This window comes from Myotis nattereri (assembly GCF_964212035.1).
Source record: "Myotis nattereri genome assembly, chromosome: 1".
Classification (NCBI taxonomy): domain Eukaryota; kingdom Metazoa; phylum Chordata; class Mammalia; order Chiroptera; family Vespertilionidae; genus Myotis; species Myotis nattereri.
In genome coordinates this window covers 102,599,652-102,614,570 of record NC_138075.1, presented here as the reverse complement: position 1 = coordinate 102,614,570, position 14,919 = coordinate 102,599,652, and the positions used below count along the sequence as shown (strand labels likewise).

The window sequence follows — 14,919 nt, the reverse complement described above, 5'->3', positions numbered from 1 at the left end:
ATATACTACACTCCTGCTTCTAGTACACAGAGTGCATATAGAAAGAACAAAATATATATACACACATATACATATTGAAAAAATATATATTTAGGGGAAGTATTTGATATTTTAATAAAGAAAAATTGCTTTATAAACTTAGAAACACACTTTAAAGGGGAGTGTGACAGTATAATAAGCAAAGCAATATTCTGTTAATAGGAGAAATTTAAAAATTGTTTACAGATTTAGAATGGCTTTCATAGAAATTGGCATTTGATCAGAGGCTAGGAGCTGGAGGACAAGAGCCAGTTGATAGCCCGCTCTCTGTTCCTTTGAAAAAGTGGAGGGATTCTCTGGTGCAACCTCAGGCCCTCTTCCTGCACTGAATCTCAGATGTGCCAATTTCATGCTAAGGGCATGCACCAGGCTAGTGCTAGCCCTTGTGTGGTCAGAGGGGCCTGCCCTTTCCACCTATGTATCCTGGGTAGTAGATGGAGCTATCTGTGTTCAGGCCCAGGATGCTGGCACTAGGAAGAAAACAAAATTACAGTTACCATTTAGCACTACTCCAGCATCTACCTGTTCCATCTCTTTGACACAGTCTGGGATTGGGTTCTTGTCATGTGGTCTTTGAACAGCCAGCTGGGCCAGGAGGACCAGTATAGCTTTAGGAGAAAGCCCATTCAATGGCCATCAATTCCACTGAAACTTTCAACTCACATGATTCCCTGAAGGTCAAGAGCACCCTCTCTGTCTCTGTAGCTCTCTCCCTCTTTCTCTCTTACACAGATGCAAGTATGCCTTTGCACACCCCAGATGTTTGTTTATATAGCTGTAAGCACACTGTTAAGAAAAATGAATGAAGTTAGTTGATATGCCATTTTTTCTAGCAACAACGACCAGTTTGAAAATTAATCAGGAGTTGTTAATGAATAGTTATAAAATAACTAGAGGCCTGGTGCATGAAATTCGTGCATGGGGAGTGGTCCCTTCAGCCCAGCCTGTACCTTTTCAATCCAGGACCCCTCAGGGATGTCCGACTGCCAGTTTAGGCCTGATTTCTGGGATCGGGCCTAAACCAGTAGTCGGACACCACTCTTACAATCCTGGACTGCTGGCTCCTTACTGCTCACCTGCCTGACTGTCCCTAACTGCCCGCCCTGCCAGCCTAATCACCCCTAACCACCTCTGCCTGCCGGCCTGGTCGCCCCTAACTGCCCCCCCCGCCAGCCTGGTTCACCCCTTACTGCACCCCTTGCCAACCTGGTTGCCCCCATCTGCCCCCCCTGCCAGCCTGGTCACCCCCAACTGCCCCCCCCACCCTAGTTGCCCCCAACTGCTCCCTCTGATGGTGTGGTCACCCCACGCAGCCTGCCGTTCAGTCATTTGGTCATCCCTCTCTAACTCCCCTGCCAGCCTTGTGGCCCCACGCAGCCTACTGTTCCTCCCTCCAGTTGTTTCAGTTGTGACGGCCCCTGGCTTTTTATATATGAGGATAGGGCCATATCCATTCCTCATCTGCCAAAAATATGTATCAAGGGAGTGACAAGAACAAATATTGGAATCAAATTTGCCTAAAGTAGGCAATGTTGAAAGGATACACATTATTTCCTGCATATGTGTCTCTGACCCAGTGCTCCCCAAGGTCTGGGCTTTTGGACTGGTACCACTTGATAACTGTCTTCCTGGATCCCTGTAAAACAAACATGTCAAACTCTCAGCCCATGGGATGCATGCAGCCCACAATGAATATTTTTGTGGTCCAGCCAATATAAAGGTATATAATAAGAAACATTTTAATAAAAATGTCATAACAATTTTTACAATATCCTGCTATATATAACTAGAGGCTCAGTGCACAAAAATATGTGCACTTGGAGGGGGTCCCTCAGCCTGGCCTGTGCCCTCTCACAGTCTGGGACCCCTCGGGGGATGTCCACCTGCTGGCTTAGGCCCGCTCCCTGGGGGATCAGGCCTAAGCTGGCAGTCAGACATCCCTCTGGCAGCCCAGGAGCCCTCGGGGGATGTCCACTTGCCAGAGGGGAGCAGGCCTAAGCTGCAGTCGGATATCCTTAGTGCTGCTGAGGAGGCAGGAGAGGCTCCCGCGACCACCGCTGTGCTGGCAGCTGTCAGCCTGGCTTGTGGCTGAGCAGAGGTCCCCGTGTGGTAGCTCACTGACCATCAGGGGACAGCTCCTGCATTGAGCACCTTCTCCCTGGTGGTCAGTGTGTGTCAGTGACCAGTCATTCCCAGTCATTCTGCTGTTAGGGTCAATTTGCATATAACCCTTTTATTATATAGTATAGAGGCCTGGTGCATGGGTGGGGGCTGGCTGATTTGCCCCGAAGGGTTTCCTGGATGAGGGTGGGGGTGCCGCTAGGGTGCCTGGCAAGCCTGGGTGAGGGGCTGAGGGCCATTTTCAGGCTGGCCACACCCCCTTCAAGGTGGGAGTCCTCAGTGGGGTGCCTGGGTAGCCTGGGTTAAAGGCTAATGGCTGTTTTCAGGCTGGCCAAGCCCCCCAGCATGGACCCTCACCCCATGGGGGTGTGGTCAGCCTGGGTGGGGGGCTGATGGCAGTTTTCAGGCTGGCCACACCCCTCGGCGGCCCAAGCTCCCAGCCTCTCCTTTTTTTCCTTTTTTTTCTGGGATTTATTTATCTTCTATAATTGAAACTTTATAGCCTTGAGCAGAGCCCAGGGCCGGCCAGGGCAGGCAGGAAGCTTGGCTTCCTCTATTGCCCGGGGCAATGCAAGCCTCCTGCTCGCTCCAACTCCGTGGCCGCAGCCACCTAAGTTGGGTTAATTTGCATACTCGCTCCTGATTGTTTTGTGGGTGTGGCTTGTGGGCATGGCTTGAGCTTAGCAGAGGGACTGTTAATTTGCATGTTTCTATATTATATAGGATTATTAATAACAAACTACAATGTTTGCTAATGACTGATTACAGCAGGGGTGGGCAAACTTTTTGACTCGAGGGTCACAATGGTTCTTAAACTGGACTGGAGGGCTGGAACAAAAGCATGGATGGAGTGTTTGTGTGAACTAATATAAATTCAAAGTAAACATCATTACATAAAAGGGTACGGTCTTTTTTTTGTTTTTAGTTTTATTCATTTCAAACGGGCCGGATCCGGCCCAGGGTCCGAAGTTTGCCCATGGCTGGATTACAGTAATCATGTTGCATTCATTTCCCTTATGCGCCTTAAACGCCTTATGTGCAGGCTCACCATTTCTCTCCACTAATACTAGCAATGAATATTTTAGTAGCCGATTGCTACGTCATTAGTCTTGGGCTGACTTGTTTGGTGTATGCAACAGGAAATATTTTCACTTTTGGAGAACAAGAAAAATAGGTTCATTTGTGTTACGCTCATTAATTTGTGTAGTTATTCAGTGTCTGGTAAGTTAATGTTCAAGAAAAAATATTAATTTTTATTAAAATGTTCTATTATTTTATGTTAACAATTACTCATTTATTTCAGCCCTCTATTGAAATAAAGCTATGTTTCTATGAAAATTGAAGTTTTTGTTTTTTTGCAGTTCACATAAACTTAAACCTTGTTTATTTGGCCCTTGTTAGCCTTTGAGTTTGACATCCTTGCTGTAAAGACTGTCAGATAATACAGCTGAGAGCACTTTGTAACATGAAAATTACTGAACAAATGGCAAGTATTATTGTCAGCATTTCAGAAAGTATGAGATCAAATCTCTTTTATTTTAACTTTCCAGTACTTAAAAAAAAATTACACAATTTCATTGATTCAGTTGCTCAGAAAAAAGGCAAAGCCTTTTATTTACTTTACAAACAAAACATCATAAAAGTTAGCGTTTTCTGACCAAGAAATATAAAATTCTTAGGTAGGTAATAGGTGCTGATTTTCTACTTTCTATATAGGTAGTTAGTGCTTTTCAAAATAACTTTTATCTGATTAAAAAGGAGCACTTGTCCATTATAAAAATTTTGAAAAATTCAGAAATAGCTGATGAAGATAATTTCATTACCCTGATATTATTAAAAGCTTATTTGCACTTACTAACAGCTGAGCATTTTCCCTTTCAGTTCTTTCTCTACACATGAATGAGTTGAGAATATACTGCACATAGCATTTTATGTTCTGATTTTGAGAGAACATATGCATATGCATTTTTCCTGTTATAAAACATTTTTCATTGAGCATGCTTTTTAATGGCCGAACAATATTCCATGATTTGAATTTACATACATTTTCTTGTTTCCTTCCTGTTTGCCTTATTTCTATTTCTCCCATTATTAAATAAAGCATCAAGCAAGTTTTTTGCATAAATATTTGACATTATTCCATATTGTTTCCTTAGAATATATTTCTAAAAAATGCTTTTGCTGAACAAGAGGCTATGAACCTTCTAAGTCTTTTCATATATCTTGCTTAAAACATAAGCAAAACAGAACTGTTAGGGGTGAATCAGATATAAAATCACTCTAAAACACAGATGTAAACTAATTGGCTCCTCCTAGCTCCATTGACGTGTTTTTCTTTCTAAATCCTTTTTCTAATAGTCTGAGAGAAAAATCTGTTCTTCTCTGGAAAATATGTAAGGTGCATAGTAATCCTTACAGATTGTTCAATTGGGGTAGCTATTAATGCCTTGTGCAGAATAAACCAAACATCCAAAGAAACACATTTTTGCAGGTGAAAATTATGTTAGCCAACATTATTTCTCGCTCTGGTTTATGATGTCAGGGATCCAATTTCCCCATTATTAATGTATATATGCACATGGGGATAGAGTCTCTTGGAAGGAGATTAAAAAGATAACACCGCCTAAATTCCTCCTTCCTAATAATTCCAGGCCATTCAGAAGCTGTGAGAGGCCTGGTACAGTGGCTCACTAAACAGACAACACCCTGCAGAGGACTAGCTTTCTTCCTATTAACAGGCTTCAGTGTGGAGAGTTCTGGGATCACTGACATCCAGAAGAGAAACTCCCACTTCAGTAAAGTGTGCTGTTTGTATATTCAACACTGCCTACCTAGAGAGCCTCAGAAACCACTCTTTGGTAACTGAATACATTTCTCATTTTCCATCACTTTTCCCTCTGCTATGCCATTTTCCTAATACCATATTCAAACTTTCCAAAAGAAAATATAATCTCTGGATAATCCTTTCAAGAATTCTTAGAAGGAAACCTTTACTCCTTTGTCATTCCTATGGGAAACCTAACTCATGGTTACTCTTAGGATGCAAAGTGTTTTCATCACCCTCAAGTAAGGTGAGGGTGGGGGGATATGTAAGCAAAAAGGCCTTTAGCTTCAGGAACTTGCACTCTAAAGCTAGGGATACTCCAGAGATAAGCCACCAGCGTTTCACATCCCAAGACAGAAAACATGGGAAAGTTGCTTTTAATTCATTGTAAAAGGGTTGGGTTGAGAGATCTTTTCATTACTCCCCAGTAAATATAGGCTGCTTTGCCATTATTAGTGCAGAAAGGAAAAGCTTTAAGGTAGAAGGCTTAAGAAAAGAAATGGAAGGATGGCTAAAGAGGAGAGGAGCCTCTGAATATTTTAAAAATCCACATGATGTTCACATTCTGGTAATGGGGAGGATGAGGTGTGAGGAAGGGCTTTTCTAGCTGGGACCCAGGATTAGGCTTACACTGAGAGCAGGGAGGGCCCTCGCAGAAGGGTAGTGCACTTGAGACAGACGCGGTTTCCTTGCCACCTAGGCAGTGGTCAGCAAACTGCGGCTCAAGAGCCACATGCGGCTCTTTGGCCCCTTGAGTGTGGCTCTTCCACAAAATACCATGTGCGGCGTGCATGTACAGTGCGATTAAAACTTCGTGGCCCATGCGCAGAAGTCAGTATTTTGTGGAAGAGCCACACTCAAGGGGCCAAAGAGCTGCATGTGGCTCGTGAGCCGCAGTTTGCCTACCACTGACCTAGAGCATTCTTCTTTAGGAGCAGAGCTCCAAAGGAAGAGACAAGTCAATTTTCCAAGCCCTCCTGTAGCTCTTACTAATTACATGTCCAAGACACAATTTCCATTTCCCACTCCAGCTGCTAACGACGGCCTTAAAAGTGTCACCATTTTCACCTTTGTAGGTCTCTGTCTTTGCGAATGGGGAGCTTGATATTCCAAGAAACGCCGTGGTTGCCAAGGGACAGCAGTAATAGAGCCCTGTGCTGTGGCCAGGTTGGGGGCGAGAGATGGGGATGGAGCAGGGGTCTGTGCAGGAGCAAAATTTGCAAACTCAGGATTGTGGGCCTCAGGCCAATGAAGACTTGGTGCGTTGCTGTGGTGACACATTTAGTCTCTCGGAGGGATCTTGGCACACTAGCTGCATTCCTGGCACCACGTTTGTCAGCAAGAAACTTAGGGAATAGAACTAGTATCAACTCCAGAGGGAGAGGCAAGCTGCTTTCCTAACTTCTTTGGCAACACTACCCTTTACAACTTGTGCGAATACACCCTCCTGAATAGTTACATGAACTGCTATTTGTGATACAGCTCTTAGGAGCCCTGTTGGATGGTTCTTTGAAGGGAAGTGCTAAAATGAGAGCACCGTCCCAGTTTATACATGTAACTATTGTATCCATGAATAATTCAATTCCCTAAAATTGGCATTTAATAATGACATCTCTTGCCTGGAAGAGTATGTAGTCCCTCTCTCCCTTTTAAAAATAGTTTTTACTGTTGCCAAGAGGAGAGCCTCCTATTTCCTATTAGAAGATATATATGTTAATTAAAGTGCTAGCTTTGTTCCCTGTTCAATTCCCTAGCACGATGCTAGCAAGTCCTCTCACACCTGGCAGAAAGGTGTTCTCACAGAAAGGCCTTAGTTCTGCCGAAAGTCTGCTCGCCTTTCTTATTTGTGGCTGGAAGGCAAAATGCACTAGGATTTAGCCACTTAGTATTCAAATCATGTCAGGATTCAAGTAAAAAGCCTATATTGCAGAGCTAGATGCACAGTCACCAAGACAAACACAATCAACAGTTCAAATCATAATTCAATTATACACAAGTATGGGTAAAACATGCAGACCTGTCTAGTCAATGAAGCAGTGGAGATAAAAGGCTTTACCACATAAATGCCAACTTTGAGGCTTTACTGAATGCAGAGTTGCCGTTCTTTCCAGCTGCACCCCACCCTTACCCGCATTGCTTTCTTCATCCTCCTCATTCTCCACTTTTACTTCTCCTTTTCGATCTTCTTTTAAAATGCACAGCATCTCCAAAAGTACTGAGAAAGGAACAATTGCTCTGGGTATTTTCCTAGTTTTGCAAAGGGACAGTGATGCGGGCAGGCCAGTAAGGGCTACTGGAAACACGGGATGCAGTAGAGGAAATGCAGTTAATGCAATAATTCTCATGCTAATGTTTAGCTCCATCAATGTCAGCTGGATTTTCTCCTGGGCAGACACAAAGCTGGCACACAACTATAACTGATGCATAGTGTCATTTTTAATTTAGAGAGCATTCAACTGTCCACTTTAACTAGTGATATTATCTTTGCAGTTGTCTCCTAAGACTTTATATAAACACTAGAAGCCCAGTGTGCAAAATCGCACTGCCCTGCTCACCCACACGCACCCCGCCCATCCGCCGTCCCCCCAGGCCCCCCCCTCCCCCCCCCCCCCCCGCACCCTGCCACACATAAAGCCCAGCCCCCACTCATCGGTCTTTGGTAGTTTCAGCATTAGGGCCAGAGGCCTTTTATAATATAGATAAGTAATGTGTCCTAGACAGTTGGAAAGGGATTGTTAAAGATGGCATTGATCTCTTAAATTTCCAGATACAGTTTATGCTACTACCATATTTTAGCCATTACTGAAATTAATAGATCCCAAGACTTTTGAACCAAGTTAAACACAGAAATAAAGGTTTTAAATGAAAGAATTGTAATGTTTTCATGTCAGTTCTCAAAGAAAAATGGAAGACAAATCAGATTATTTCTTTCCTAGTGACTTGGTAAGTAATAAGGAAGAGCAAGACACTAAGAAATGTAAAATTCCAAACAAATGAAAATCTTTCTGTTTTCCTGGGGACTCTTGTTTATTGGAGATAGTTTTTCAGACCTTTTCGAGAGAAAAAATGTCCAAGTATATCTGTTACCTTAGTGCAATATTTAGAGTATAATATTTTATTGCCACTTCCTTTATCATTTGTCTCCTTAGTGTATCATTAAACCTGAATTTTTAAACATCACATCATTTTGGTATTTCCAAATGTGTTATGTTTCCTTTTTAAAGAACAATATTCTTTTAAATGTTCAGGCTGATGGGTATAAACAAAGTTACTTGCTATTTTAAAATAGACTTCTTTTCTTTGGAGAAATTACATTCTGCAATTCAAGTGTAGTTTTGGAAGAAGATGATCTGTGTTTGAACCAGACTTTTCCTAAGAAGTCTGGCATTTGCTGGAATTGGGTTAAACAGTAAAGGATCTCTTTATTATTCTATGGCCATATGTTTAGAGGGTCGCTCACAGAAAGTATTGTTCATGGAAAGCTCCAGCTAAGGAGACATTTTGAATTCATAAAAGAACTGCATAGTTTGAAAAGAATGCATAGCATTATGTATTGACACCACACCACCAGAGACAAAGGAACAGAATTTAATAAGAGAGAATGGTGCTCATGAGATTTCTCTTTTTCTTGTTAATTAGTTACTTTAACTACATTGCCTGCAAGTATAATGGACACTATTATTCTTAATAGTTCTCTATTGCCAGATGATGTATACAGACATCATGTAGTCCATTTTAATTATTTCATTTTGCTAGATTCTCCCCTCCCTGTAATACAGTGGTGAGTGCAGGTAGGACGTTTTTTCCTGACAGACTATGCTGGACAGTACTGGTTTCTAAATTTTTGAAATTAAAAGGGTACTTCTTGCTAATCTGATGGTTCCTTCGATGTTTCTGTGCCAGGTATGACTATGTGGAAGTCATTGATGGAGAAAATGAAAATGGACGTTTATGGGGAAAGTTCTGTGGAAAGATTGCCCCTTCTCCTATAGTGTCTTCAGGGCCATTTCTTTTCATCAAATTTGTCTCTGACTATGAGACACATGGTGCAGGATTTTCCATACGTTATGAAATTTTCAAGAGAGGTGAGTAACCTAGAGTAAAACAAATACAACTAAATGCTTATTAAGATTGTTTGATTCATGAAAGATAAAGTGAAAAGAAAGACAAGGAGTAAATGCTATTATCCTTTTGAAAAAAAATCATGTATTCTCATTATAGAAATGTTAGAAATACTTTAAACAAAGGAAAAGTATCCACTATATGGTGGAAGTATATTTAAATTTTTAAAAAAATACTTCATAAATCAAAATTGCATGATTCTAATGTGTTTTATACGGCATTTATAAAGCATATACTCCATTAAACTCTTTTATGGTCATTTCTTCTTAAAGTATGTTTTATCTACTGTTGAAGTTTAATTCTTTCCCCCGTTAAAAATGCAGTCCTATTGCCTTAAAGTTATGTATAGCCTGTTTCTTTTATTTTATTCTAAAATTTAAACCTGTTGGTTCCCAGGAAAAGCAAAGCAGTCCACTAGCCTTAGAGTGTCCAAAGCTATTGGAGGATTTCTAATAATGGGGGAATTGTTGGGGAAAGACCTCTTGGAAAAAATAGAGCAGTAACACTTTCAATGGCATTCCCTTTAGGAATTGCATGTCAGTTACCCCTCCAATATAATTACTTACTAATCTTCTGTTCCAATGCTATATATTGAGATGAGATAGGATCTGATAAATCCGGTCTCCCAGCCTTTAGGAATTAAAGACACATATCAGTCAATTTATAAACAATATATCTTTACCTACATATCACTGTTTTTTCCAACAGCCCATAGAATCGTTTGATGCATTAAATTCATACTTCACTTATATTTATTGTATTTAATTATTCCCTTAACATTAATGTGTGGAGGACCTATCTAGGGACAGAAGTTCAAGATTTGAATATATTGTCCTAGAATATAGGCAAAAGAGCTTTTTAAAATAGAACAAATCTAGCCATACCAATGGCAAATGGCTAAGGTCTTCTGGGTCAGCAACAACTGAGAATAGTGAAAAGGAGTCATTAGGAGTTTCTGGGAACATTGATACAACTTCTTAAAATTTCAAAGATATCTGCACTGCCCCATAGAAATGTGGATAGATGAAGAGAACTTACTTCTGACATTTATTTAAGTACATACTTGGAAACTCTTTAGTATGAATATGACATCAGTATGTACAGATGATTACATATGTACATATTTCCTTGTATTGAAAGCCGTTTGGTGTGTTAAATCATTTTGTACACATATGCACACACATATCTACATTTGCTCTACCTGCACATGGCACTACAAAGAAAAATGGTGCCACCAAAGGGGCTGAGAGAGCAGCCATTTCAGTGTTCTCAAAGATCTGAAAATGGTTGAAAGAGAAAAGAGAGAGAGATCTATTACTATGTCATTAAGAATTATTCATCTTCTTCCAAAAGAATTCCATTCCCTTCACTCTCTTAGTCTCAGATGTACCATTATTTCTCTGTCCTGCTCTCCAGCACCATCCTTAAAACAGGAAGCCTTTTTTGATTTTTTCTTCTTGCCTCCCTACATCCCTTATGGCTTCTAGTTCTTTGGAATTTTTACCCTAAGATGTCAGAGTCACACTTCCTTTCCATGCCCATTGCCACTAACTAAACAGGCCCAATCTGTGGTTCTCTCTACCCTCTCTTATTCTACATACATTTTCTCAAACAGTCCTCAAGCCATAGTCTTCAAAATGACTATGGCATTTCCCATGGGTCATAGTCAAGCCTCATTGTCCTGTTGAGTCAAGTGCAAGGCTTAACATCACCTGTTCAGGACCTTCTCCAGCTCCTACTCTCACAGATCACAAGCTGGCTTTCTGCCTCAGAAGAGTGCACTGGGTAATGCCCAGCAGACCTGAATGTGAATTTTAATTCTGCCACTTACTATTTGAGAATGTTGAGAGCCTCCAATTCCTCATCTGAAAAATGGATAATAATATCTAGCACAAGCTTGTTGTAAACATCAGTTGAAATGGAAAACATGCAGCCACTGCCTGGCACTGAAGATGTGTCCAATAAGAACTTATTGTTGCAATGATTATGGATTAACCTGATGCCTTCTGGATTCATAGCCCTGCTCTCTTCGGTTTATGTCCCTTAACTTATATAAGCAGCTAGCTTTGTCTAAATGAATTTTTCTTAGGAAGCTCTTTCTAATTAATATACTTTGTTTCCTATACATATACCCAACTTATCTCCTACATATAAATACATACATATATATACATAATGTATTCATACCACACAAATATGTTTCACTTACCATGTTTTTTCTTAATATTTTCAAATTTCTAAAAAGAATATTTTCAAATTTCTTCATGCATGCATGTTTCCTTTCCCAACTACATTGTTATTGCTGAAAAATGCAAGAAGACATTGTCCCCCTCACTATGCCTCTTAGAACCATCCTGGAACCCAATGTCTCTCCCCAGGTACCCCCGTTTCCCTTCTACATCTCTTCCCAGGTGCTGAAACCTTCAGCCATCAGCCCTAAAATCATTCCCATTCGCCTAAAGAAATTTCTGTGGGAAATCCTAGCCAACCCACGTATCACTCTTTCCTTCCTTCCCTTGGCCTGGGTCATCCAGGCCCAAAGCTGTAGTCATTTTCTATGGGTCTCAGTGCAGGAGAGGGGCGCATTTACTAAGAGGGGGATGAGTCACTGAAGTCATTTGATTAAAAGTTTCTATATTTAATAATTATTCCAAAGAGAGTATCTTAGCTATTATTATCATCCATTTTTATTGCCATTAACAATGAAATGTCACTCTTATAGCTACACAGAGTACTCTCAGCTTTACAGATAATGTCAGAAGCATGGTGTTCACTGGCTCCAGTGCTGGGCATGCACCTTGTATCAGCAGCTCATTTGCTCCTAGGCATAGGGTGCTGCTCGCCCTCCCTCCTGTTCCTTGCTTGTATACTCACTGCAGAATTCCTTAACCCACTCCTGCCACCTCCTTTCTGGGGGTGTATTTGCTCAACTGTGGCAAATTTATGCAATTGTGAATAAGGAAAATCTTAAAACAAATATGTATGATGGAGGAAGTAGGAAATTATAGAATCTTTTAAGTTTAATGGGATTTTATTTTTTCAAATCCCAAAGTCTACCTCACATTTGCAATGCAAAGATTCTGAGGAACAGAAAGGTTAGGAGACCACTGAGGTTACACGGCAGATTTGTGGTAAAAAGGCAGGACTGGAACTCAGACCTTTTGGTGCTCAATCAAGTTCTCTTCCATCACCACATGGAATTTTCCCAGCTTTTGTCAAATACTTTAGAAAACCTGAGCTAGCTTCCAAAGGTATCTGACAGACAAGGACACAGTGAAAGCATTGAAATATATTTTATTTTTAAAGTATGCCTTTATTTCTGTCATTTTTTTCTCTCTCTCACTTATCTTAATCTCACCTGGATAGTTTTATCTAAGAAGGAAGAAATATCAGTACCGGCATTAAACCCTGCTTTTGCTTTGCCTTACAAGGACCTAGCCAACATATTGTTTGCCCCAGGGAGGAGGTTGGAGGTCTCCAGGGTCACTGTTTCTACATCTTGGAAATAAAATTTTAAAGGATTCCCAATATCATAGTCTCCCAAAATGTATACACACTTTAATAGCTGTTAGCTCAATTTTGAAAATGAAATGCATTTTAGTGAAACTGCCTTTATAATTATTCAAAGTATGTGTATACATTTTTAAGACCACCCTATTTAGTGCTGGATGCCATGAATTGAAATTGTGTCATTTGTGTAGTCATAAGGTCAGCTTAATATATGTCTGAATATGCTTGATCAATTTAAATTATAAATCACAATAATCTGTAAAGTATTGATCAATGAATAGTCATTAAAATCACACATTAAAAATATGTACATTACACTCATATATATAATTTTAGAATGGCAGACAGTACTGTCTCTGATACTGTGGGGAAGGTTAGGATATCAACCTTGATATTAGGTGACTTCTAGCAGCATGGCCTGTAATCACAGTTATGGCGCCCTCACTAGCAGCCACACTTTACCAGCACACCTGTGTCAACACCGCTCAGAATGAGTCACTCACCCTGGGTACATGTACGAATTACCTCTCACAGCTAGTTTGTCAAAAAGGTAGAGGTCACATCTGGCAAAGTTACTGAGTCACTGGTGTAGGAATCTGAAACCCAAACTCTCTCCATTGAATTCTCCCTCTCGCCTTTGTAAATGTTCCATTTCACCAATAAAGGGCTGTCAGTTTCAAGATTTAAGGATTTAAGCTTGAAGGGGCTATAATTATTTCTCTTGGACTCTGTCAAGAGATTTCTGTACTTACTCATTCATTGTTCCCATGTGATTTTATATTTGTCATTTTTTTCTCTCTAAACAGCAGAAGTTTTTTAATTGCTCCACACAAATGGAAAACTAAGGTGAAGACAATAAATCTGAACTTGACTTTTCATACCTAGTAGTATTATGAAAAGGCTGAGTGATTTGGACAGTGATTGCAAAGATCGGCTTTTATTAGAAAGATATGTGGTCTTTGCCCAGGTTATTTCTTAATGAAGTCATTTAAAGGGATTTTCACTTTGCTCCTTTTTCTCTTTTGTTCATAGGTCCTGAGTGTTCCCAGAACTACACAAGCCCTAGTGGAGTGATAAAATCCCCTGGATTCCCTGAAAAATATCCCAACAGCCTTGAATGCACTTATATTATCTTCGCACCAAAGATGTCAGAGATTATCCTGGAATTTGAAAGCTTTGACCTAGAGCTTGACTCAAATCCTCCTGGGGGCATGTTCTGTCGCTATGACCGGCTAGAAATCTGGGATGGATTCCCTGATGGTAAGAAGGGCAAGAAGAATCCCCAAAAGGGAAAGACATGAGGGGGGTGGGTGGGTAATGGGATCCTTTGACACATGTCATGATACATGCATCATTTTTAAAAAATAGCTCAGAAGGAGGAAGGAAATCAATAATTCTATGCAGAGCAGCTTTGAGCTCAAACAGCCTTTGTAATTAGTTCAACTCCTTCATTTTGTAGATAAGGAAACTGAGACCCTGAATGATCATGCAAGACCTCATACTTTTTTTGTGATAGAATTAAAAACCAATATATAGTTTTCCTGACTAAAGTATTTTGTTCATTTTATTGACCTGTCTACTGGTCATTAATTCATAGACTGTTAGAGGAGAATATCTTAAGAGATAAATTATATCAAACCACTCATTTTACCAATGATGAGCCTAAGAGAAGTTAAATACCTAGTAAAAGTTTAGGGGTGAAATAAGCATCCATTATGCTACTGAAAAATTTAGAAGAGGAATGAGAATGTTTGGACATTTCTAATTTAGACAGACCTTGCCCACTGTCTAGTGAATTTTTATCTTTGGCAACTGAATCACCTCAATACATTCTTCATATTCATTGTCCCTATCATCTAAATTCATTATACACTTTTAAAATATTGATTGAGCACCTGCCTTGTCCCAGGTACTATTCTAGCCACTTGGTAAATAAAACAATCAAAGATGACTATCCTTGTGGAGCTTAGATTTGGGGGGGTGGGGGAATGAGACAACAAACAAGGCATAGTACAAATAAATGAATTATATGTATGGAATGTTAGAAGGTGAGAAGTTCTATAAACAAGAAAAAAGTGAAAGAAAGAAAAAATAGAACAGTATGAAGGTATGAAAAGTGCTAGTGTTAGGGGAGAGGGATGTGTGGAATAATTTTTAAATAGGATGGTCAGACTAGGCCTTCTACAGAAAGTGATATTTGAGCTAAGATTTGAGGGAGGTCAGAGAGGTAGCCCTGTGGACACCTAAAGAAAAGTTTTCCATTTAAATCCTTGTGAATTAGAAGAAGAATGGCAAAAATACAC

General features: G+C 40.2%; 1 protein-coding gene across 3 annotated transcripts in view; it reads left to right on the top strand.

The window, feature by feature from the left end:
* Positions 1-14,919, top strand: part of NRP1 (neuropilin 1) — a 173,750-nt gene that overhangs the window by 57,090 nt on the left and 101,741 nt on the right. For all 3 annotated transcript variants that reach the window (XM_081109670.1, XM_081109669.1, XM_081109668.1), the window contains exons 3-4: positions 8,888-9,069; positions 13,649-13,876. In XM_081109670.1, coding sequence (XP_080965796.1) covers positions 8,888-9,069; positions 13,649-13,876 — 410 coding nt within the window. The remainder of the gene's footprint in view (positions 1-8,887; positions 9,070-13,648; positions 13,877-14,919) is intronic.